At 53.4% G+C, this 24,313-nt stretch overlaps 1 protein-coding gene across 2 annotated transcripts; it reads right to left on the bottom strand.

The window, feature by feature from the left end:
- Positions 1 to 561: 561 nt before the first annotated feature.
- NFKBIE (NFKB inhibitor epsilon) lies at positions 562 to 14,820 on the bottom strand. 2 transcript variants are annotated; one of them, XR_003527381.1, is made up of 7 exons: positions 14,418 to 14,764; positions 3,963 to 4,065; positions 3,227 to 3,458; positions 2,967 to 3,055; positions 2,438 to 2,686; positions 1,668 to 2,116; positions 562 to 1,574 (listed from the first exon to the last, which is right to left on the bottom strand). XR_003527381.1 is itself a non-coding variant. In XM_027641364.1 (6 exons), the coding sequence occupies exons 1-6, from the start codon at positions 14,762 to 14,764 to the stop codon at positions 2,051 to 2,053; spliced, it is 1,086 nt and encodes a 361-aa protein (XP_027497165.1). In that variant the 5' UTR covers positions 14,765 to 14,820; the 3' UTR covers positions 1,625 to 2,050. The 2 variants fall into 2 exon arrangements, 1 of the variants encoding a protein (XP_027497165.1); XM_027641364.1 differs by lacking the exon at positions 562 to 1,574 and having other exon boundaries at positions 1,625 to 2,116; positions 14,418 to 14,820.
- Between the last annotated feature and the right edge of the window lie 9,493 nt (positions 14,821 to 24,313).

The following is a 24,313-nucleotide window of genomic DNA, read 5'->3' as shown; positions in this document are numbered from 1 at the left end:
GGGAGAAGATGCTGACTTCCTTTCGGGTAGCTGTAGAGTGTGATAAGGTCAGCCCTGAGCCTCCTTTTCTCCAGAGTAAACAATCCCAGCTCCCTCAGCCGTTCCTCATAGGACTTGTGCTCCAGCCCCTTCATCAGCTCCATTGCCCTTCTCTGGACATGCTCCAGCACCTCAGTGTCCTTCTTGAAGTGAGGGACCCAGAACTGGACACAGGACTCAAGGTGTGGCCTCACACGTGCAGAGGGACGATCACTGCCCTAGTCCTGATGGTCATACTATTCCTGATTCAAGCTAGAAGCCCTTGAAACTGAACCCTACCAGGCTCCCCCTCCCAGCCCTGCCCTGGGCACATGCCACAGCTGCTTCCAGTGGCAGGCACTGTCTGGGCACTGTGGGGCAGGATGGGGGCCATGTCCACCCAGTCCCTGCAGCCCTGCACCCCCATCCCGGCCCCGGGCATGGCTACAGGGCTGGCTGCAGCCGTCAGATGGCCACCCAGTAATGTTTCACAAGACATCTTTGTAAAACAAATGGTTTTATTTTATAATAACAAAAGGTGCACATCACTTGTTTCTGCCTTTTTCCTTCGCTCCCAGCTGCAGCCCTGGCCCCACTTCCCATTCTGCCCTGCAGCACCTGTCATTCCTGCTTTGGGCAACCCAGGAGTGCCTCATGTCCCCCTGTGAAGGTGGCATTGAAGCAGCTGCACGGGTTTGCAGCAGGGTTGAGGCCCTGCCAGAAGGTGAGAGGCAAAGATTCAAAACAAATGCAATCCAGTCCAGGGCTGCTGAAGAGACCAGACAAGCTCAAGAGAAGCCTGGGGGGTGCCCGTGCTGCTTTTGTGGCAGCATTCCCTCACAAGAAGGGAGGAAGAAGACAAAGGCTCACTCCAGAGCATCTCGGGCAATTACGCCATCCAGGATTTGTCCAAAACAACAGCAGCTGCTCCCAGGCAACAAGAGGGGAATTTCCCTGGCTGAGGTGGGGCCAGGCAGGCTTCATGCCTCCATTCCCACAGCACCTTTGGCTGCTGGTTTCATAATACATCGCATGTGCATCACACGTGCTCCTCTGGCTGGAGAGGGGGCAAGGAAGGGCGGTGAGCTGAACAACAGAAAGGATGTTGCATGAAGATAATACTGCCATCTCGTCCACTTTCAGCCTGGGAGAATCTAAAACCTAGGGAAGACCCAAGCCATAAGTTTTTAATACCCTTTCAAGCCAGGAGATTGGGCAGGATCTTTTGTCCTCTTTGCAAAAGAGGAAACCACAGCATGGTAAAACAGCAAGATGTCAGACACAACAGCAGAAGCAGGGATCCATAACCTGGTCTTCCAGCATCTCCTACAATCTTTCTTCAGCCCTGCAGCCCAACAGCACGGCATGGGAATAGAGCAACAGGCTGGGATCCCCCAGTCTTGGCCTTGAGCACTAGAAAGGCTCTGCAAGTGGGGAAGCCCCTGTGCTCCTACTCACCTTCTGTGGTGCAAAGGACCCGAGGGAGTGGGCAGACGGGGGAAACCCCTGCAGCCCTCATGTCCGTGGCCCTTGGCGTAATGCTCAGCCTCCTGATGCTGTGGGGGTGCAGGATGGGTTAGATCACATGAGACCTCTGGTGCCCACAGCAACAACAAACATTTATTAGAGTGAGTGTAGACTCTCCTCACCCCACACTTATTCTGATGGCGTTTGGGGGTGCCAGAGGATGCTCCATCCGCCGAACAGTGTGAAAACGAGTCCTTTCCTGCTCCTTCCCTGTTTATTCTGGAGACCTCCACAAGTCAGGCCCACGGCCAGGAGGGGAAATTCAGTCCTGCTGCTGTGTACAGATACTGAAAGAAAAGCCTCCCCTGTGTAGTGCTCAAAATGCCACTTTCTTCTGTCTGGGAAGGCAGCCTGAGGCCAACAAAACTTTTCCAAAGAGCAGAGAGGTGGGGGAATAAGTCTCCCAGAGTGACTCTGCTCCTACGGAACTGCAGGCAGGCAAGGTTCCAGCAGGCAGCAGCACGGAGCAAGGAGGCAGCCCAATGGGCCAAAGGAGTCCAGCTGCTCATTCAGAGCACACAACAGGCTTCCCTGAGATCTTCAGGTCATCGAAGGGCAGCAAGGCGAGGAGCTGCAGAAGCCAAGGGTATGGACATGTAAGGATTGGGGGTTGTGTCTCTAGCGAGCTGGGGTAGGGGCGCAAACCTTTCCCCCACCCAGTAATGTGGTCGCCCACCTCCCTAGGGAAGTGCAAAGAAACCCTGTCTGGGCTTTCCCTAAGTCTTGAGGCGAAAGGCCGTTTTCCCACACACCCCCAGAGCCAATGCCTGCACTCTATAGGGAAGAATGGGAACAGCAGCAAACTCCTCCTAGGAGCTCCCCCCAAATCATCCAACTCCTGCACCCCGTGACCAGCTGTCAAAGCCACAGGCCTCCCCCCACAGAGACTCACATCATCATTGCCATCAGCCAGGTCCTGGGCTGTCTCATTCTCCATGTTCCTCAGCAGAGTGTCAGCCCCAGAGTGTGAGAGGATGGCGGCAATGGCAGCATCCTTGCGGCCCACAGCCAGGTGGAGCGGGGTGCAACCATTGTACATCTGGGCATCCACATACGCCCCGTTGCGCAGGAGGAACTGGACAGCCTTGCGGTTGTGGCACTCCACAGCCAGGTGCAAGGGGGTCTTCCCACTCGTGCCCTCCTGCAACCCACAGATCACAAGGGTGTGGGTGCAGGGTCCCCTCAGTTGGGCCCCACAGCACCCACCCGACACCCCATTGACAAGGTGCAGAGGGGGCAGTCCCCACCCTGACTGCTGTTATAGCACACACGAGCCCCTCAAGGACCTTTACTCTCTGCTCTCTCAAAATTCAGTGCCTTCAAGCCTCACAGCAGTGCCTGCCCCAAGGCTGAAGGGAGTGCCCAAGGGAGAGACACACTGGCCCAGCCTTGCCAAAACATCACACCGTACCCAGTCTTACCCGAACATCGATGTTGGCGCCACTTTCCAGCAGCAGAGACATCATTGGGATGTTCCCCTTCAAGGTGCTGATGTGGAGACAGGCCAAGCCTGTGATGGAGAGGCAGAAGAGAAAGCCACAGTCAGCCCAGACCACCCCATGGCACACCAATCATGGCTGCATGCTCGCTCTGCTGTGCTCCAGGATCGCTGCATACACAAGTCACGGTCTCTGCCCCAATCTGGCCACCAGCTCTGCACTGGGTTGACCCCAGGTCTCACCTTGCCAGTTCTGGAGCTGCAGGTCCTGGTGGTGCCTGTGGGGCTGAGCTGTGCCCTCTGGTGGGGCTGTAGTCTCCAGCAGCTGCTGGGCGCACTGGAGGTGCTGCTGCTCACAGGCCAGGTGCAGCGGGGTGTTGCCATTGCGGTCCTGCAGCCCGGGGTTCACTCCCTTGTGGATCAGAGCCTGGATCACGTGGGGCTGCTCCAGGTACACAGCAAGATGGAGCGGGGTCTGGAGAGAAATTAGGAAAGGGGAGGATGCCCCACAGGACACCAGATGTGATGAGCCACACCAGTCTACAGGAGCCAGCCTGGTGGCACAGGCTGCCATGCAGGAGAGCCCCATCCCTGTCCTGAGGTTATGCGTGGTGGACACTGAGGGTGTGCCAACGGTTTGCTGTCCTCTTGCACCTCAGATCAGGGACCACCCATGGGGACACATCTCACTCTTCCATCTACACTGCCACCCACATTCAAGCTGTGCCTGCTCCCACCCTCTGGGGTTGTCTGCAATGTTCTGAGGCTTTGCAAAAGACCCTTCATCCTACAGTGCTGGGAGCTGTCACGCCTCTCTCAGGATGTCTCCACCACCCTTCTTCCCCTCCCTGCAAAGGCGCTGCTCATGTGGGAGCAGGTGGGGGGTCTGGGGGAAAGGGCAGATGGATTGGTTGTCTATCCAGGGAACTGCCTGCGGCATCTCCCTTCCTCCCATCTTCTGCCTATCAAAACTGCATACCTGGAAAAGGTCATTTTGTATCTCCAGCACCTCCCTGGGTAGCTGAGCAATGCAGCAGAGTGCTACAGCTGGGACACAGTGGATAATGGCCAGATGAACCAACCTATGGAGGGATAAAGGGGACAGGAGAAAACAAAATGAAAAATGAGTCCCGAGTGCCATGCTCAGATCCTTCACTGCTGCATGAAGGAATAATCTCTCTGCCTCCTCCAATCCCCTTCCCACCAGCTCAGAGCTCCTTCATTCTGCCCTCTCCCTGGGGAAGCTCAGCAGAAGGTCAAGGCAGGAATATGGCCTGAGGCTCTCCAGGGCAGTCCTTCACTCTGATCCCCACAGGGAATAGACCCTCCTGACCCTGCTAAGCAATGCAGAGTCCTCCCTGGGACCTCACAGCACGCATGGGGCTTGGACCTGCCACTATGCAAAGCCAGGCCTCCAACTGGTGCAGGTCCAGAGCCTGGGATGTGTTTCCCAGAGCCCACAGGACAGGTTTGGCAGCTGTGGAGGAAGGTCTAGGCTCTGGCAGCTGCCCGGGGAATTCCAGTTCCCTACTTCCAGCTGTGCACTGTACTTCTGCTTTCCCCTCCCTGAAGGCAAGCAGCCATAGCTGGGCAGGAGCCTGGTGCTAGTCCAAGATCACCTCTGTGGCACAGCCCCCACACCACCTGATCTGCTGGTCCACACCGATTTCCTCTTCTCTCCCCCACATCCTTTCCTTCCAGCACAGTTGTGGCAGGGCTGGCACGCAGCTGCCAGCTTAGAAGGACAGCAGAGGTGCAGCTGTCAGAGCTTGGTGGCCAGCAGGGAGCCCTAGTCCTCAGGACCGTGGCCCTCACAGCCACGGGGTGGTTGGGCAGCCTGGAGTCCCACAGTCCAAGGAGAGGTTTTATTTCCAGCCGGCCCCTTCACAGTCAGAACAGAAGTGAGAGCACAATGGAGGCAGAGGCAAGAGGGAATTTCCAGTCTCCTCCGCCAACCTGCTGCACTTCCGGGCGCCCTGGCACCAGGCATCCTCCCACCACAGGGCAGCCTCTTTGGGCTGATCCTAGCCATGGTGGGCAGCAGCAAGGAGCAGGCAACAGCTCCCACTCTGAAGAGCACGGCAGGCATGAGCTGAGCCTCCTGCCACCTCCTCACTGCTATGCTGGGGGCCCTCGGTAGCCTGTCTCTGGCAGGGATCAGCTCCAAACTAAAGGCTGGGCTCTAAGCAGCTTTGTTTGAGGCAGGCAGGGCCAAGGGATGGAGGGTGAGAGCTGTGCCAGTCTTGGCAAGACAATCTGCTTGCTGGACAGCCCAGCTTTGGGATGCTACCTGCATTGTGGGGGACAGAGAGCATCCCTCTATAGACAGGAGAGCGACACCTTAAACATTGCAGAAAAAAAGAAGGGTTGGGGCTGCCTTCTAGCCAGTTGCAGTGAGGATTTGATTGTGCTGAGAAGCTCAGAGGCCAGTCCCCAAAAATGTCCTTTATTCACCTTCTTCCAAGTGCTGCTCAAAGGCCAAGCCAGCACCTGGAACCCCAGGGACCTTCAGCTGAGCCCCAGTTTTGACAGCAAAACAAGTTTCTCTCCACCTTGCTGCCAGGAGAGAGGCTGTATCCAACAGGAGAGGCTTTGTCCCCGGGGAAGCCCCAGGTCATGCTGCAGCAGGGAATTCCCCACTGGAAGGAGAGGCCACCCATCCACATTTGCCTCTGCACAGCCATGGGCTGCCCCCTCACCAGCAGCACTCCCAGGGCAGGGGAGGGAGCTTCAAGCAGGGGCCATGCAGCCCCACAGACAAGGTCTGACCACCCTCGGGGACTGTGGGGCAGAGGCACAGCCAAGGGGCCCAGGCCAGGAGCAAGGGGACCAGCTGCAAGAATACTCCTCCCCTCATCAGGCTTTCACTGACCCTAGCCTGGGTATGATCCAACAGGGAGATTCCCTGCTTGGTTTTGCATCAGGTCCTCAGTCCCTGTGGCAGCACCTGTGCTGAGTGTCCTTTGCCCACTTGCAGGGACAGCCCCTGTTTCTCCAAACCCGCTCCCAGGCACCACATGCAGAAGGAGGCCACAGGATCCGCCTTTTACAGGTATGGCAGAGATAAGACTGCTCAGACAGGGGACTTTCCGAGGCAATTCAGCTTGAACTTTAAACCGCTGCTGCTTTCACTTTCCAGAGCTACTCTGGGCTCCCAGGGGAGAGAGCAGTGCCCAGGGTTGTGTCCCACAGCAGCCAGCCCTTGTACCCCAGGAATCCCCCCAGCCCCTCTGCCACTACCCACGCCACACCACACTGTCACGTGGGGACAAGTGGGGCAGTCACCCTGGGGAGGTGGTGGAAACCCCCAGCAGCCCTCTGTCACTGCCGGCACCTCACTCTTCCCAGCTTGGATGCCTCCGCAGTTCAACAAGGCAGTGCAGTCGCTCGGGTCTGAGCTGACACCGAGCAAGTTTGGGCATCCATGGTGCAGAGGTGATGGGGGTGACCATCCCCGCCTGGCCAGAGCTCAAGCTTTCACCTTGCAGCTGATATGTGCCTGCTTTGAAGGATTGTTTTCTCCCCTCCCCCGTCCTTCTCCAGCCGGGTGCAGCCTCCTCCTGCACTCTCATTTCTGCATTCGTTCCCGCCTTTCCTCATTGCCAGACCTCAACTTCCTGAAATGGCTGCAAGAACCTTGAGCTACCCGGATTAATCATGGCAGGGCCAGCGGGCTGGGATGAGCCCACCAAGGGCATGTGTGCACTGAGGCATCCTGTGCCATGGGCTCTGATGCCAACCAGCAATTGGGATTGTCTCCTGCTAACCCAGGAAACCTCCTACACTGAGGAGACCTGAGGCACAGGCATCGTGCCAGTCTCCATTTCTTCTGGTCAAGGCAACAAGGACAACTCTCTGTGCCACAGCAGCCACTGACAGGCTGCTGCTCTGTGCTGGCACAGAGTGTGCACAGCTGAGCCCCAGAGCCACGGTGTGGCGATGGAGATACCTGTTCGCTGCCAGACACCGCTCCTCACCTAGCCACGGCCGCGTCCTTTTGCCAGAACAAGCCCTACACCCTGCCATGCTCAGACCCTTGCCCTTCCCTGGCCTGCCTGCACGCCTCTCCTCTGCCTCCCTCTGTTCCCTCCCTCCCCACGCTCCTCCCTGCAGTTCTCCTGGCTGCAGCTAGGGGGGTGGGTGCCCGCGGGAACTTTCAGGAAGGGCAACAGGGAGTTTTAGAAACGGCAAGGGATGGAGGAGCTGTGGGCAGGGGAAACGTGGCAGCAGTACAGACTGCTGGGTTCATTCTCAGCTTTTCCACTTGCTCACCAGCTCCATCCTGGCACAAAAGGATTCAGCCCTCTGAATCACAAAGGTCCCATGGGCACAGGACATTCCTGGCACAAAGTGATCTAGCTGTCATCAGAGAGATAACAACCCTGGAGCAGAGAGGTTGGGGCTATCCCTGGGGATGTCCCCTGGTCTGAACACACCACGCCCAAACTGGTCCTACTTTAGCCACAGGAGAGCATCCATTTCCACAGTGCTGTCCATCTCCAGCTTCTGAGTGACCTCAAGTGTCGGGCAGGAAAGTTTCCACACGAGGACTGGAGGCAGGAGAACAGGGTAAGAGTGATACCCAGCTCTGACACACAAGCAGAACTGATAAAGTCCCACCAGTTCTCTGACTATCCTTTTCCATCTCTCTAGGAAAGTGTCTGACAATGCAGATCCCCCCATCTGTAGAGTAAGACACCTCATTCTCAAAGCAGCCTCTCCCTTCACCATCTCACTCCAGAACCACCTAAGACACAGGATCCAGTCAGTATTCAGTTGGTCTGCAGGAACTGTTCACTCCCAGCTCCTTATTTTGGCTGAGTGGAGCATTAGGAAATCATGCAAACAATTCACACAAGAGAAACTTGTTCAGTAGAGGAAATAGCCCCAGCAGCAATAGAGGGGAGGAAAACAGTAGGGGAATTCCATGCTTACCCTGCTCTCCTGTTCCAGGCCTGTAACCTGCACTGCTAACCGCTTCCTCAGCCATCAGCATGAACCTCTGCCAGCAGGCTCAGCAAGCACAGCTCCATCCTGCCCTGCAGCCCTGAGCCAGCCCAGCCTGGCTCCCTTCCTCCCCACATACCCAAAGTGATGCTGCCCTGCTCCATCTGCCCTCTGGCAGCTCCAAAGGACCAGTGGATCCCAGCTGGCTGTGGACTCATTGGCATATCCTGTGTTCCTGCCCTGGGTCTCTTGTTCAGCAGGTTTCTTCTCCCCTTCCCCTGGGAAGGGCACACCTTGAATTTGAGGGGGGGGGGGAATGGGATGGGACCGGAAGGAGGTTGTGGCTAGTGGGATGCAAAGCCCCTTCAGCCACAGTGGGTTCAGCATTCCTGATCTTCAATCTGGGCAGCAGCTGCTTCCCAGACTGCTGCTCCTGGGGCCAGTGGGAGAGGTGAGCAGAGGAGACAGCCTCACCTTCCCTGGGGTGCTCTGCAGAGGGTTTGGTCTGGGTGCTTGCAGATGAAGGGTGCTGGAGGCTGACTGGCAGGAGAGGCATTGTGAGAGGGCTGTGAGCACCTCATTTTTCAGTGAGGTGGGGAGGAAAGAGAGGAAGATGGGGAGACGAAGGTGCCCCAACAGCACTCCTGGCCTCACACCCTCTAGACTCTGCACCAACACATTTGAGAATTTTGCTCCATTTCTGAGCAGATGGTGGGTCTGGGATTGCAGAAGCACTAAACATCAGATGCATGTGGACTGTTCCCTTCAAAACAAGGGGTCTGTCCCACACTACCATCAGTGCATGGATGGGCCAAGCCAGAAAGCAGGTCAGCTCATACTAGCAGGGGCCAGTCAAGGTCCAAGAAGCAAGATCAACAATTGTAATGAAAGCAGCAAACATCCCAAAAGGTCCATTGACCACGGTAAATCCATTTCAAATGGAACAAACTCCCACTCTCACTCATTAGGAGGCAAATACGTTCTACAGTTTCTGTATACACACAGATATCTTGAGGTCAGAACAGCCTCTTACAAGAGGACAGTGCCTGGACTTTGCCAGAGCCTGTACAACACACCCTAGCAATCATTTACAGCCCTGCACGTATCCTTATTGCCTCAGGATTTTCTCTTAATGAGGCATGAGCCAGGAGTCTAGCATACCTCAGAGCCCCCCTTCAGCCCTGTATCTGCCCCAGACAGAGGGGCTTCCCAACTCTATGACACAGAGAGCATCCCACGCAGCTCACTGAGAGACACCCTGTAACCACTCTCACAGCTCGGACCCCACAGCCTCTCCTCCTACACAGTCACATCTGACTCCTCGTTTATCCACATTATACTAAAAAAAAACCCCAAACCAACAAAAAACTGAAAATTTCTTTGTTAATTTAGCTGAGCTCAACCCTTTCCCAACAGCGGCCAAGCTGCCTCCAAAGTGCAAGGACTTGAAGTCCTTCCCACCTCGGCTGATCTGTTACAGCCAGGCATCAGGCTTCTGCATCCCGGGACATGGAAATTTCCAGCCATTCTTTCCCTTCCCCTGTGCTGTGTCTCCTCTTAGCTCCAAGGCAAACCTAGGCAGGTGGAAAGTCTGAAGAAACTTCCTCCAGGCCAGGCTGAAGTCATCCAAACAGAGAAAAAAACCTCTTCTTGCATGCACAGTCTCAGAAGGCTGCCAGGACTTACCCACTTTACGCCAAGGCTGTACGTGTGTGACCCCTGTGGCAGCCAGCAACTTCTGGGGCATCCTGTGGGATGCTCCAGAGCTTTCTGCCCTTGCTTGGAGGGACATCAAGCCCTCCCCTGTTTACCAAACTCCTGAGCACACACAGAAGAAGAGCCAAGAATCCAGGGACAGGGAGCTGGACACAGGAAGTTCTCTTCTCCCTCCTGCCAGACCCATGTTAGGACTCACTTTCTTCTCTGCTCCACAATGGTAGCATGCTAGGAAGCAACTTGGGATGGACTTGAATCCTGACAATCAAGGAAGGAGGTTTCTTTCCAAAGCCCCTCTGGTAAAACCAAGAGCATCCCCACTTCCCATTAACTATGGCCACCTCACTGCTGGGCAGCCAGCAACAGCCCAGCCCAGACCCAGCAGGGGGACTCCCAGCCTGACCAGCAACCAGGTGCGCTCTCTGCATTGGACTTCTTTAATCCTGAGTCTCTCCAGTCCTCTGCTTCTTTTTCCTTCTCTCACGGTAATTGCCCCTTGTTGTCACACACTGAGCACTCCCCCACTTACACACACTGGGATCCAGGGCTACAGGGGTTCAGCAACAATGCTGCTCAGCAGGGGAAGCACATAGCAAGCGGCCACACTGGAGCTGACAGCCTGAATGGGGACAACCTCTATTCCCCTGCTCAGGGAAGATCTCTGGCACAGGGCTCCATGAGTCGGGAGGGTTAAGACTGGCACACGCTGGTGTATGGTTAGAAGTGGCCCCTCAAGATGAGCCTTCGTGCTCAATGGCTACCCAAGCAGGAAGGGCTCAGCAGAGAAGGTCCCTTCGCTACCATCATGTGGAGAAGAGCTCAGAACATCACCTCTCACGGGGCCCCAATTTTACTCGATTAACCGTCCCCAAGCCCTTGTTAAGGCATCTGAGCCCGCGAGTCACTGGCACGTGATTTCTTATCAGCAGACAGAGCAGCACTTGTCTCTGGTGGAAGGAGGAAGTCAAGCTTCCTCTGCTCCCCTCCCTCCAAGAAACATGCGCCCGACCAAAACCACTCGGTCCCATTTTCCATCTGAAGGAGGCTCTGGTCTCTCTCCTGTGATTGAGCTGGGGTCTCCCGACCTTCACCCCCACAGAGGTACTGTGCTGCTTTGCATACAGAGCCCCGTGCAGAAGATAGTCACCCTCCTGCGGGGGCGCAGCCCCCAGCCTTTCCATCACCACGGCATCAGGTACCAATGGCATAAATTGGCATGTGGCCCAAGGACCAGCATGGGCACCAAGGAAAACACGTTTTTAAGGTAGTCCTATAGAGAGGAAACTCCGCTTAATTTCACACACCGATGAATCAACTCTGCCTCTCCAGAACTGGCAGAGGCTGACATAAGCCCAAGCAACCAGGGAGGTTTTCCCTTGTGCTGGAACACAACAGGTGATCCCATCACACCCCATTTCACCTTGAAGGTGCTGGTCCCACAGGCAGCCCTTTCCCAGGATGCTGGACTTGTGCATCTGCCTGTTGAGGCTGGGAAAGAGGGTGTTTCCTTAGTGAATCCTAAAAAAGGTTGAGGTGGTTCAGAGGTTGGAGCTGCCTGAAGCCTGCTCAGAGCTAGCCATGTCTACAGCTGGAAAGCCCCTCTCTTCACTTCCATGTAGAGCAGTCCCATTGGGACTCAATTCAGCAGAAAAAGAGCTTGTTTACATGGAAGAGATGGATACTTGGAGGAGTATTGGGTCACAAGGAAAAGACGGATGCTTGGAGGAGACCATTTGAGCTTGAGTGTACAGGGTTTGTTCTCTATCTGGCCACGGAATAAGCAAGATACATATCACTGCCCTAAGTGCTCCCACCATCTTCTGCCTGCCATCTTCTGCCCCATCCCTCATCCTTGACCTCTGCTGCCCTGTCAGCTCAGCCACTCTCTCTTGAGGACTGATGCCTCTGTGACCGATCACTGCAGCTCTGACTTCCCGGAGGTGGAGGGGCTGCCAGTGGTACTGAGGAGTCATGGGGGGGACGACATCTGGGCAAATAATTCTTGGAAGACAGCACCCACATATTTCACTGGCCATCACACCCCCCTCTTCCCTCTTGGCCACTTCCTTCTTGCCAAAGCTAGACTCCTAATTCTGAGCACAGAAAGAGCCAGTTTTAGGCTCATTGCTTCATCCCATCTAGGTTGATGCTCCTCTCCCGTGAAGGCGGGCAGGGAGGCAGCCAGGGAGGATCCTGCTGACGCTCCAACCACCCAAGCACACGCTCCTCGCCTCTGCTTCCACCTCCTGTACTTCCCCCACAAGGGCCAGACAGACAAACACAGGCACACCTCGGGATGGCACAGATGGGTGAGCCTGAGTGAGCTATGGATAGTGAAGATTTTTGTCAGATGGAGAGCCAAGACTTTTGCCAGCTCCCTTTGTGCAAGCCCAGTGGTCCTCTCCCCTTGGTACCAGCTAGGGCATCTGGGGAAACAGGAACTACTTAGCCAAAACCCCTGAACTTTTTGTATTTTCAGAATTACAATTACAGTAAAGTGTTGTTGCCTAAGTCTTCTGAAATATAATGACAGTATGATTTTAATTCTCTGCCTGGAGCTGTTTTGTGGCAGACATTAAAAAAAAGCACACAAGGAAATGGGCTGCTGACAGAGATGAAAAGAAGAAAAGAAGTCGATGGGTTTGTCTGGCCAGATGAAAGGGATGTAACCCGTGCCCATCTGATCCCTTCTCTCTGGGGACCTTCTGTCACTGGATGAGCAATTGCTCCATAGACTTTACTATCAGCCCTGACTGTTTTCACATACAAGAACAGCGGCAGTTCAATGAGTCGCTGGGTGCTCACAGTTCCCAGTTGCATCGACCTGAGTTGAGGATGTTCAGCACTTCTAAATATAAATGCCACCTACCTCTACCACAGGGTCAGAAGGAGAGACAAGAATAGCAGAGCCTCACCACAGCCTCACCATTCTAACCACAAGAATAGATTTGTTTTTTTCCCCAGCAGTGGAAGCAGATCCCAGGAAAGCAATCTCCTGTGTGGACATGGCCAGTCAGGAGCTGTATGAGCTGTACCACCAGCAGATGTTTTGCTCCCACCCTCACTTTTTACAGATTTCCTGTTCTGAACTGCTCTGTGAGTGAGAGAAAATAGAAGAGTAACGGCAACTGTTTGGGGACCTCTCCGAGAGCCTCTCCTGCCTACAGAAACCAAGACACCACTGATTAATGTTTCCCAGTTAATAAGATGTTTGCATTAGGTCTCTCCAAGCAAGTCTGACAGGCAAAGGGCTCAGCTCCCAAACAAGATAGCCCCAAGCAGTAAAAGCATCTCCATGTGCATTGCAGCTGCATCTACGGGGCTCACTAAAAAAACAGTGAGTGAGGAGCCCTGGGCACACCATGATAGACAAGCCTGGGGGGCTTTCTGAAGCCTTACTTCCACAGCTCTGATGAAAAGACCCCTGGCTCTCTCAGTGGGCACCTTGGCTCTAGTGTTAGAGCTGGGAAAACTAGTGCAGCTGCTCTATGCTGAGGAGCCCCAGAACGAGCCCATAGATAGGACAGGACTAGAAAGTCTGGCTGGGGAATGTGGGAGGTTGGGTTTAGTCTAACCTTGCATGCCATGAGACTTCCAGCCAATCCTCAGAGCAGATCCCACAGTAAGCATTAATGAACTAATTAGCAAAAGCACAGACTCCTTCCTAACTGGGAAGTAAACACACAGGCTGTCTCCCAGCCCATCTTCAGCTTCACTCCAGATGTGCTCTGCCAGGCAAGGACAGAGCCTTCTTGCTGCCACTACTGAAGACATTTCCTTGCTCATATCAGTGCCTCTTAGTTTCTCTTCCTCTTGCACCATTACTCAGTATTAAACTCCAGCCTGGCTTTGGGGCAAAGCTTTGCCCTCAACTGTGAGAACTTTCACTCATACTCTGTGTGTACACTCATGATGACAACCTTCCGTCGAGGGAATGTACAATGGGAAAAAACGCTGTGTTTAGGTGAAGGCAATTACCAGAAGCCAAACCAGATAACTCTGGCATGATGCCTTTGTGCTTGAGAGGGCATTACGGATATGGGAAGCCCCCCCTCATTAAGAGAAACACTTGTCTCCGTCACAGAGGCTCACGAGGGCAGCCCCATACAGGGATGTACATCTCAACTGTGCCAAAAGCTGTGGCTCTGGCAGCAGGTTGGCAAAGCAAGGCAATTCCCATCTGAGAACAAACTGTTCTTGGGTTGCTGGGTTGAGCAGCATCTAACACAGCCATCCCAAGGTCTTGCTTTGCATAGCCAACCTTGTTTCAGATCTTGCTTACATGCCATCTCACGCAGCCAAGCCTCACTGGGGAGGAAACATTGAATTCTCTGGGTAAGAGACAGTGAGGGGCTTGACTTGCTCCCTCTGCTCTTCTAGTTGCCAGCAGCCCCATAGCAAGCAGAAGCTAGCTTCCTAAGGTGGGTCTATTCTGTGCCATGTAACCTGGGGTACATCTTTCTTTGCTCACTCTGTAGGACCCAGCTCAGATGCCCCTCAGGCGGGTGAGGGGGTCACCAACGCAAACCTACAGCGGGGTGCCAAGCATCCGTGCACAGCAAGGCAAGGCGGGAGGCTCTCAGGACAGGAATTTGGAGAGTCATTCACAGCCCCGGCTGAACGGATGCTCCTCGGGGGAGGGATGAGGACCGCGGCAGATTCTGCCTGGCTTATCTCTAGGCACCGGCTCCCCGCCGCCAGCCGGCTGCGAGGGGCCAGGCCCCGGGGCTGGGGGGGCCCGGCGCTCGTAGCTCCCCCGGGGGTCACTCACGTGTCTCCGTCCTCCGAAAGGTAGGTGAGCGCGTCCAGCTGCTGCCGGCTGAGCCCCTCGGCCGGCGGCGGCGGCTCCTCGGGACGGCTCTCCGGAACGCCCGGCAGCCCGGGCAGAGCCTCAGGAAGGGCGCCGGAGCCGTAGCTGGAGTCCAGCCGCTCCTCGGCGGCGGCGGTGGTCTCGGCGAGGGTCTCGGCGAGGGTCTCAGGGGCGGCCTCGGGGGCGGCGGGGGTCTCCTTGCCGCCCGGCAGCGAGCGCAGCGACTCGATGCCCGAGTCGCACTGCCCGTCCTCTCCCTCCCAGGCCGCCGCTTCCTTGCGGCACTCGCCGCCCGCCGCCCGCGACATGGCTCAGTGCCCGCCGTCCGCCTGCCCCGGCCCGGGTCCCGCTCCCGGCCCCGCTCCCGGCGCCGGGGGGCTCATGGCCGGAAAACCATCGAGTGGCGGCCGGCACACAGTCCAAGGCGCCGTAGCTCCGCCTCCCCCTTCTCCTCCTCCTTCCCCTGCCCGCACTGACTCAGCCGCGCCCGGCCCCGCCTGCCCGGGATTCCCCTCGCCGCCGCCCCGCCGCGCTGCCCCGGCACCTCCCGGCACAACGAGGGGCTGTCTCGCCCCGCCCGCTTTGACCAGAGAGGGCGCAGAGGCAGCGGGAGGGAGAAACCCACCCATGGGCACGGAACGCGTGGGCACGGAAGGGCGGGCCGGGGCGCGCAGGAGAGGGAGGTGGCCACGCTGCACTTCCCGAAGCCGGGCAGTACGTGCCGGTGTGTCCTGGGCCTGCCTCCTCCCCTGCCCTGCTGGCTTGGGTTCTTTAAATAGCAGGCAGGTTTGCCAGGGGTGGAAGAGGGACCTTGTCAAACTAGGCGGTGTGTGGGTGAGGATGCTGTTGCATGTGCAGGTGCTGACTGAAGCCGCAGGCTCTGTGGGAAGCGATATGGTGGATGTCACTTACTGGTAGCAGAGATAAGTGTGAACAAGAAGTTTGCTTTTCCCACGTGCATGGATTAAACCGTTTCACCCACCAAGACACCTTCTCATCTGTCCTGCCTGTAGAGGCAAAGGGAGGTCACTGCAGTTGGCTATACAAAGCCTCTTGGTCCAGCCCCTTCCCACCACCTTTCTGTTTTGCAAATAGAAAGCCCAAAGCCCAGAATGGCTACCAGGGCTCATGCAAGAGCAGCCAAGACACAGAAACAGAAAACAGAAATCAAATGAAGGCCCAGCTCACTGCCTGTGAATGGTTGACCAGCCTGCATTTCAGTGCTGTCCTTCCAAAGCCAAAACTATCCAGTGGTGTTCCTCGTGGATCTGCATAGACATCATCTAGTTACTTTCCAGTGTCCCAAGCAGTAGGCTTTCCTCAAAGGACAACCTAGATAGCTCTGAACATACCTGATACTTTAAAATCAATTTCACTTTTTGCTTTTATTGCTTGAGGTGACTTTCCATCTCTGCAGGGTGCCCATCTTTCCAGTTCATCCCAGCAGAAGGGGAAGGATCTCCTGCAGGGAAGCTCACCTGGGAAGAACTTGGTGATGGATACTGGTTGGGCTCGCACAAACCACATGCAAAGCACCAATGATTTCCCTTTCCCACACTGCAGCTGCTGCTTTGGGTTTGCGTCATTGCCCCATGGCTGCTGGGCCTGTGAGCACAGCCTGCTGCAGGAGAGCTGTCCATGAAAAGTGCCTCTGACCAGGCAGGGAGAAAGGTTTTGGGGTGTGAGGACAGCAGGAAGGAGGCAGGTATGTCTCTTTTGGCATCAATAACTTCCAGTCATAAGTTTTCCTCCCACGCTCAGGATCTGTTTCAGTGTCTCCAGTTGTGTCCCTGGCACTGCCTAGCTGCAAGACTACAATTACTAAGGGAAAAGAGCTTCTCCCACATCTATCTGTCCAATGCAGGGTGGGGTTCTGGGCCATATATCCATGCCACTCCCTCTCACACCCTGGTGGTGGCTGCATCCCAGCTCTACCTGTAGCTGTTGTTCCTGACACCCACACAGAATCTCTATTCTTCCACCTTTCCATACCCAACTGCTCCTAGGTTACCCATCAACTATCTTCTAAAATGCCTTTGTCATTTTCTCTAATAACATACTAGATGTTGTTAGAGGTGCAGCTCCATCATGGAACGGTTCCTTGTACACATTTGTATGGGTAAAATGAGGCATTAGGAGAAATCCACTTTGGTCAAATCAGCACAAACCTGTGTGGTGATGCACAAAGATTTCGTTTCTCTGTGAACTAGTTTCTGCTTACCTTTGCATCAAGTGGCAGTCACACTTGTTTATCTAACGATGTCGTGTTCCAGTTGGGGCATAGGTGTGGATCCTGATTCCAGGGCTAGAACATGTCCAGAAGTGATTCAGCCAAAGCCAAAGCACAGAGCCTGAACTAATAAACCCTGGACCAGCTCTACAGGGAGGCAATTCAAGATACACCACTGCGGACTCTACAGTCCAGTCCACTGCAAACTTTCTTCACCTCTGGCTACCAAGCAACCCTTGGAAGTGGCCTTCCTCTGCTGCTGATGTGAGTTCAGCTGGCTGTAGTGATCTTGCAGCTTCCTTAAGGGGAGCCTTGACCTTTCTTGAGCTGGCTAGTGCTCTCCTGGGACTATGTTGCAATTGTCTCCTGCAGCTGAGCTGTAAAGACCAGGCACTCCTCATTTAGATCAGCTATGCCACCCAGGCATCCATGGCCAGCCACTCTCTACTCTTTCAACTACACCCACTAATACCCAGCTCAGGTACCATCTCCTGACACCCCTCCTCTGGCTGGGCATGCTTCTATTAACCCTTCAGACAATTTGACTGGAAAGCCTGAAAGAGGAACTTGGCCACTTTGCCCTATTATTTGCTTTCTATCTCTCATTCAGGAAGACTTGAGCTCATTTTCATGGTGTCTTCCTAACAAAGAGCTTTTCTGCCTGGCCATGTGGGTTTTGGATTTTCATTATTTTCAGAGGCTTTAAATACAGAAAGATATACATCTACAAATGCACTTGCATATTTATAATATCTATATACAATGTATTGGCAGCAAATAGTAGTGGGATAAAAATATTTAAATAAAATATGAGGCCAGTCTTGATGTTCTGATTTGCTTTTGAGGGTTTTAAAGCCAAAATTCTGGGCTGTCTCCAGTCTCCCTTAAGATGTGTCACTTAAAATGGTTAAAACTACCGGGAAAAACTAAAGAGAAGGGGATCTATTCCCACTAGAGGTCAGTGTCAACACACACTGCTCAAGGCACCCAGCGCTACTCAAAATAACCTCTCTGGCAAGCTCAGAAAGGCTTTCCCATCACACTGCACTGCCAGAGCCTGGATATGGGAAGGAATCACCAGGCAACCCGATACTGTCCCTAATAATGTCCTGTTCCCAAGCACAGCCCTCTGATTTATGAAGTGAAACCCAGGTCTCTGCACTTGGCTTCATGACCCCAGGCTCTGCCCACCTCAATAGCAGCCTGGCCTGGCACCAGCATCTTCTCTGTTCTTTGAGCTGTTAACTGGGTGAGGTGAAATGCAGCTGCAAGAGATGGAGAAAGGGAGGTTATACCCAGTCTGCTCTGAGGGAAAATAATACTTAATTTTCAGCTGCGGTCCTCTGTCACGTTTAAGCAACATAGGTTACTTGAAATTGTTAGCAGTTCTTGCCACAATAATGTACACCAGCTAACATGACTGGTGCTACTGGTGCTGTCCACTGCTCAGCTTTGGCCCCATGTGAGCACTGGGCTGCCGTGTTCTCTGAGGATGCAGCCCTTTTCCCTTGTCCCTGTCCCCAGAATCAGAAATGCTGAGCCCATAAGAAGTGTGCTAGATCCCCATCTGAGGAAACTCCCACTGCACTCTTCCACACCAGAGATGTCACGGGACACCCCAAGCAGCAACCTGGACCTCTGCCCTGGGCTCCAGCTGAGAGGGCTCAGTCCTGAAAGCTGGGCTCTTCAATGGAAGCAGAGGCCCTGGGAGAGCAAGTGAAGCTGCAGGAAAGACAACAGACTCTTCTGCTCTGACTGTGGTTCCATACATCTGGCAGCAAATCAGCTCTGTAGTGCACCAAACTGGGTCACTTCACTTTCTGGCCTAACAATGGGGGAACATGACTTATATAGATTAAATGCCCAGAAGCGAGACCAAGCTTTCCAACAGAGCAGTGCAAAGCAGGTCCTCCTCAGGTACTTATTTGCTGGGGTAGTCAGTCCAGAAAGGGCTGGCTGCCCTCTCCTGGTTAAGTCTGGCTGAAGTCACAGAGTCACTTTGAATCTCTCCAGGGATGTTGCTCCAGGCACCTGGTTGCTTCTTCAGTAAGGGATTATTTTCTCCTTGCAGTCCATGTTGGATGCCTCTTGTCCTTCTGCTGTGCACTCCTGTAAGGTATGGAAGCCATCATGCCAATATGGTGACACAACCCAGAGCAGATCAGGTTTGTCTGCATATGGTGGGTGGTTGGCAAGTTGCCCAGCTAATGCCCTTCCTGGGAAGATTCCCACTGTTGCTCAGAGTCCCACAGCAGACAGGGCAGTTTCTACCTCCTTCTGTTTTGTGTATAAGTGTGTATGATGTGTAGGACGTCAAGAGGATAGACAAGGAAGATTAATTAGTTCTTTGAATGGAGATCACACTGAACTCACTCTGCTCTCAGCCACAGCATTCACTTCCACAAACAGAATGTGATTGATATAAAGATGCACTAAAAATCCTTGACCTTACAAACCCCCCAGATATTTAACAAAACTTCATTCTAAATTATATCCCTCTTGTGTAATTCCTATCAGCTCAGCGGCTGCAGCAGCAATGCTCTGTGCCTGCATCTGGGCAAATGCATGGCTGATAAGGCCTTGCTATGTATTTATGTGTGTGTGTGTGCTCAGAGCTCTCCCAAAGGACATGGCAGATGTAGTTGTGAATGGGAAGGGGATGGCAGATGGTCTTGGAGAACTGATAATAAAACCACGCTTAAATAGATGGTGAAACTGTGCCCTAGGTGAGAAATCTTGTCACCTGGGGCTCTCTTTATAGTTAGCGAAGAGACAGACTCGCTTCCAGAAGCTCTGATAACCTCTGTCTGGCCACACCACTTTAACGAAGAATGCTCCTCCCTCCCCATGGAATAACCATGGAAGGCAGTGCTCCATTGCTGGGCTATCATTTATTCATGACTCTCTAAGCACACTTCATCTGGCAGAGACTATCCAAGACAAAACACAAACCTCAACTCACTCAACCATCCCTCAGCTCACCTTGCCAAGACAGCATAGGACAGATGCTGCCAATGCTGCATCCTGGGCTTCAGCATCGACACACTGCACCTGATGGCCATGAGAGGGGAGGATAGGTTAACTTTTATTTTTTAACTGATTCTGCTCGAGTTGCTTCCTGCTTCACCTCAGCCCCTCATGACAGCTCTGCACCCCCACTAGCCTAGTCCTTGCCTCCTAACAGTGCTCCAGCTCTGCTGGTCCCTAGCAAGCTGCACGATGCTGCCAGAGGTATTACTCATGCAAGCTCGGCTCTGCTCTCGGGAGAGTTAAACCTCCTGGCTGCCAGACTGAATTAGAGCTTGTGTCTCTCCACACTTGCATCAGAGTGATTTGGGAACAGGCCTGGTGAAGCCACACTACTGAAAGCAAGTGAGGAGCCCAGGCAGGAGCTAGGAGAGAGGAGTGAGCAGGGTGGCTGGCTCAGGGTGGCAGAGAGGGGAGGGAGGGGTGAGCAAGCTGTTTGAAATATTCAGGTGCTGAGCAGGAGCAGGTGGCCGCCCCATGGGACAGAGAAGCTCTGACACCATGAATAAGTGATGAACAAATCTGTGTTGCCCAGGTGACGGGCACACAGAAAATGGGATTGCAGCCACTCCCCAGGACCTTGGCCTCACTAACAGACCCGGCCTAAGCAAGGGCCCTTAAGCAGTGCAGACAGTCATACATTGGGCTTTTAGCCCCTTCCCTAGGACAGCCTCATCTCCCCTGCCTGCCTAGGTCCATGGGGAGAGCTGGATGGAGAAGGAATGCTTCTCCAGATCAGGGTATGTCAACTCCAACTGCTCAGTGTGGAGAAAGTGAATCGCAACAGAAACCTGCTTTCTGCCTTTAGGTAGGTGACTCCCAGCCTGTAACTAGGGATAGACTAAATTCTCTGAGCCACTAGTTTCTGTGGTTCACTCCTTTCTGGGGGTAATGGGCCAAAAATCTAAGTCAGAACAAAACATTTACCAGGGGAGGATTTGGCTCAGTTTCCAGGAACTTGGGGTGGTTGCTGCTGCTCTGGAGTTATATTGGACAGAATGTCCTGAGGACTGTCAAATAGCATCTGGGCAGCACTGAATCCGCTTTTCATTTCTAGGGGGAATGTGAGGGAGGGCCCTGGGTATCCTGCTGGGCTACTGCAGAGAGGAAAGTGATTTAACCTGACCCAGAAACCTCTGCAGAGCCTCACAAATAATTGTGATGATGACAAAATAGACTCTCATGGGGCTGGATGGAAAATAAGGAAACTGCACACAGGCAGCCTGTTGGAACAGGAAGAATCAGAGCAGGGATCAAAGAGTTTTCAATGACAGCAATTGTATACTGTGAAATGCACCTCAGAGCAGCAGCTATAAACCCACCTACTTCATGAGGCTTAAGACTTTGAGTGTTTGTGGACCGCAGTTGTGATGTGTACCCCTGTTAGCGATGTAAACAGAAACTAGTTCCCCAGTCACAAATTAGTGACCCTTTTGGGTTTCCTTCCCACAACAAAAAAGGCACACCTGGATCTCCTCCCAGCAGACATGAAGTCTGAGTGTAGCAGACGAAAACATAACTAATGGTACATATTTTCTTGAGGACAAAGATTGCAGAGGTTGATGGCACCCACACAGTCAACACCACTGACCAGAAGTGGCAAAGGGATGTTAACTGGAGCAAGAAGCATGTTCATTCATCAACACTCACCTTGTTGCATTAATAAGAAGCAATTTAATTGGAGCAACACATTCTGGAAGGCTCAGGCAGCCAGTGCAAAGTATCCGTGAAATTTTTAAATCAAACAGGCATTAGAAAATCCTGCATCCTAACACAAGGGGATTCTCTGCAATATATCTTCCTAAGAGACAAAAAGCTGCACACCACTAGGAATCATTGATTGCTTTGGAAAAAAAGACTGAGTTTTGATCACTCTTGGCCTATTGGACAAAATAAAGCTAAATACAATATATATGATGCTGCAAAATCCATTTTTATATTTAAGCTACAAATACCAGCATAAGATGGTCTGTGGCCATCTGGTTTAAAATGCAGCCTCTGTCAAAATTTTTCTAGAAATTAAATGCAAATTTGCTGCATGGGTACAAACTAATAACATATTTAAGCGGGAACTAAAAGGATATTTTCTGTAGCTACCAGAGACGGAAGAGTGAGACCTTTTCTGGTTTGATGCATTATGGAAAGTGAACAAATACTGCTAATATGACGTCATGCTTTATGTCTGCTTGGAACAGATATGAATGTCTCTGCAGGGTGGTAGTTACAGGGTATCTGGAGAACAAACCTATTGATATTGTGGTAAGGGCACCACCTCTACTTCAGTTGCTGTGTCTTCTTAAAAGGCTCCACGCTTCTTTCAACCATTTTGTTACATCGGAAATGCCTCCCTCTCAGAAATGTCCCGCTCTCCAACATGATTTTCCAGTAGAGCATCTTGAACCCTACAGGAATAACTGGAGAGAAATCTCCCTTATTTTTCTCTCTTGCCCCCAAGAGAAGGAGGGTTGAATGGATAGGGCAGTGTGTTGCAATTAGGACTGCTGGGTTCTCCCTGTGCTGGTAACACAGAACACAAATTTGGATGTTGGCCATCTTGTTTCAGTTTCCCAAAGGCCTAAGCATCATGTAGCCTTATCTCTCCCATTCCTGGGGGGTTTTGTGCCCTTTGTAACACATTATCAGCCATGCCTTTGGGTTCCTATATGAGGGTTGAAACCTGCCTGTTTCCCATAGAAAGTGGCTGAAGTGGCTTGTACAACTTCAGATAGAGCAGGGCACACGACCTCTTCGTGACACCTCAGCTCAAAAATAGCATAGCTGGTGATGTGCTTGACAGTGTTGTCTCCAAGACATGCTGCCCGGATCAGTATCAAAGATGCCTGATACAAAAAACTCTACCTCTGAATAACCGGTAGCCACTGACTCCACCGGTGGAGGACAAATTGCAGGGCTCTGTGTGTGTGGCTCCATAAGGGTGGCAGCAGCCCACTTCCCAAGGGTTAATCCTAGTGGATAACAAGCACACCAAAGGAAGCTGCTCCTTGAGTCTGGGTGTGCTGTGATATTCCTTGCCACAGAATGCATGGAGCATCTACAAGTCTAAAATCAAAACAGATTCAAAAGTGAATAGATGAATTCCCTGAAGAAAAAGACATCATGGACTATTAAAAGCAAAGACATAAACTCATATTACCTTTTCTCCCCCTCAACCTCCTGCTTTGCTCTTTTTGTGCAATATTCACATCTTTGAGAGAAAATCTGTGCTGTTCCTGGAGGGTGATCATCCCCCAGGCGCCTTTTGGTCTAGCTGAGGTCACATGCTACAGGAGTCTCTATCACTATAAAAAGCAGAAATGCATACAGGAATGCATATTATTTACAACTGTCTATTAGTGTGCGTGGAATAGCATTCAGTGCTGCTACAGGAACCCTGACAGCTCTGGGCTTGTGCCTCTTTGCTTTGCACTGCCACAACACAAACGCACCGGTGAGCTCTCCTTGGAGCCATGGGATCCATCACGTGAGGATGGGTCTGAAACCCTCCAGAGCCAAAGTCTGCTGGGAAGGTTGGGCAGGGGGTGTCTGAGCGGTAGGCAGTGAAATTCCAAGCAAGCTGCTCCTGCTTGCTGCTGTTCCCATGGAAACAGGGGAAAGGCGAGAGGAAATGCATCCCAGCCTCTTTTGAAGATGAGCTCCTTCAGCAGCACCCCCGGCCATCACACCTATTCCCATAAGAAGCAGGGTTTGGCAATTCCCCTCAGATGCATCTCCTTGAGTGAGACTATCAAGCCTATGGACTGTTCCTTCCTCACCCCAGACAACAGTGGGCAAGAGCATGCCAATCATCTCATTGCCAGAGCTCAGAAAAAGTGAAGCAGTTTCCAGCAAATTCTGCAGCTTATGCTTCTCCGCAGTTTGGAACTAGGGAAGCACTGGCAGAGACACCTATTTCCTGACTGTCAAGGAAGCTGGACTCTACTTGCGATATCTGGACTTGAACATGTCAGAACCCTTCCCAAGCTCGGCGTGTGTGTCCCCTGTGTGTTTAGATTGAAGGTCTGAAGAGACTTTTGCACTCATCCCTGCAACCAAGCCAGTCAGCTCTGCGTGTGAAATGCACTGCAGTTGGCTCTGCAATAGCTAGCTGAGTATCCTTGGGCCCGATGGAGATCATAGCAGCGAAGATGTTGCCCAACCTGTTTTCCCTGAGTGCTAGCATTAGCACTGATGGTCACCCCTACCCCCCCTCCGCCGACTAGCTGGGATGCCCATATATCAGAAAAACAGACGGAGTTCACGCAAAGTGCTCTTGGTTCTCCTGCTTCGTCCCGAGGGGAGGAAAACCCACGGGACCCCTCAACTCCCCATCAGCAGCCCGGCTGGGACCGAAGTCCGCCTGGACCGCCTGACGCCCCCTCGGCAGGGCTGGGAGCGGGAGCCCTCCCCGGCCGCGCCGGGCGGCGGCTCCACTCTCGGTGACGCTCGGGAGGGGAGGCTGCGCTGGGCTCCCTCCCTACCTGCCTGCTCCTTGCCTGCCTCCCTGCCTGCCTCCCTCTCTGCTGCCGGCCGGCGCCTCAAGGTCATCCGCCGCCCCGCTCGGGCGGGCGCGGGTCCCGCCGCGCCCCGATCCGATCCCAGC

This window comes from Corapipo altera, unplaced genomic scaffold, assembly GCF_003945725.1.
Source record: "Corapipo altera isolate COAL_440 unplaced genomic scaffold, ASM394572v1 48b, whole genome shotgun sequence".
In the NCBI taxonomy this organism is placed as follows: Eukaryota; Metazoa; Chordata; class Aves; order Passeriformes; family Pipridae; genus Corapipo; species Corapipo altera.
Note: the sequence above shows the minus strand (reverse complement) of the source record. Positions and strands in the feature narration are given on the sequence as shown.

Bases quoted from the DNA above. Each gene is read 5' to 3' on its own strand.
- NFKBIE (XM_027641364.1), bottom strand. From the start codon at position 14,764: ATGTCGCGGGCGGCGGGCGGCGAGTGCCGCAAGGAAGCGGCGGCCTGG. The intron at 3,459-3,962 runs GTATGCAGTTTT...ATTTCTCTCCAG, and splicing joins TACAAAATGACCTTTTCCAG to ACCCCGCTCCATCTTGCTGT. The intron at 2,687-2,966 runs GTAAGACTGGGT...TGTGGGTTGCAG, and splicing joins GCGCCAACATCGATGTTCGG to GAGGGCACGAGTGGGAAGAC.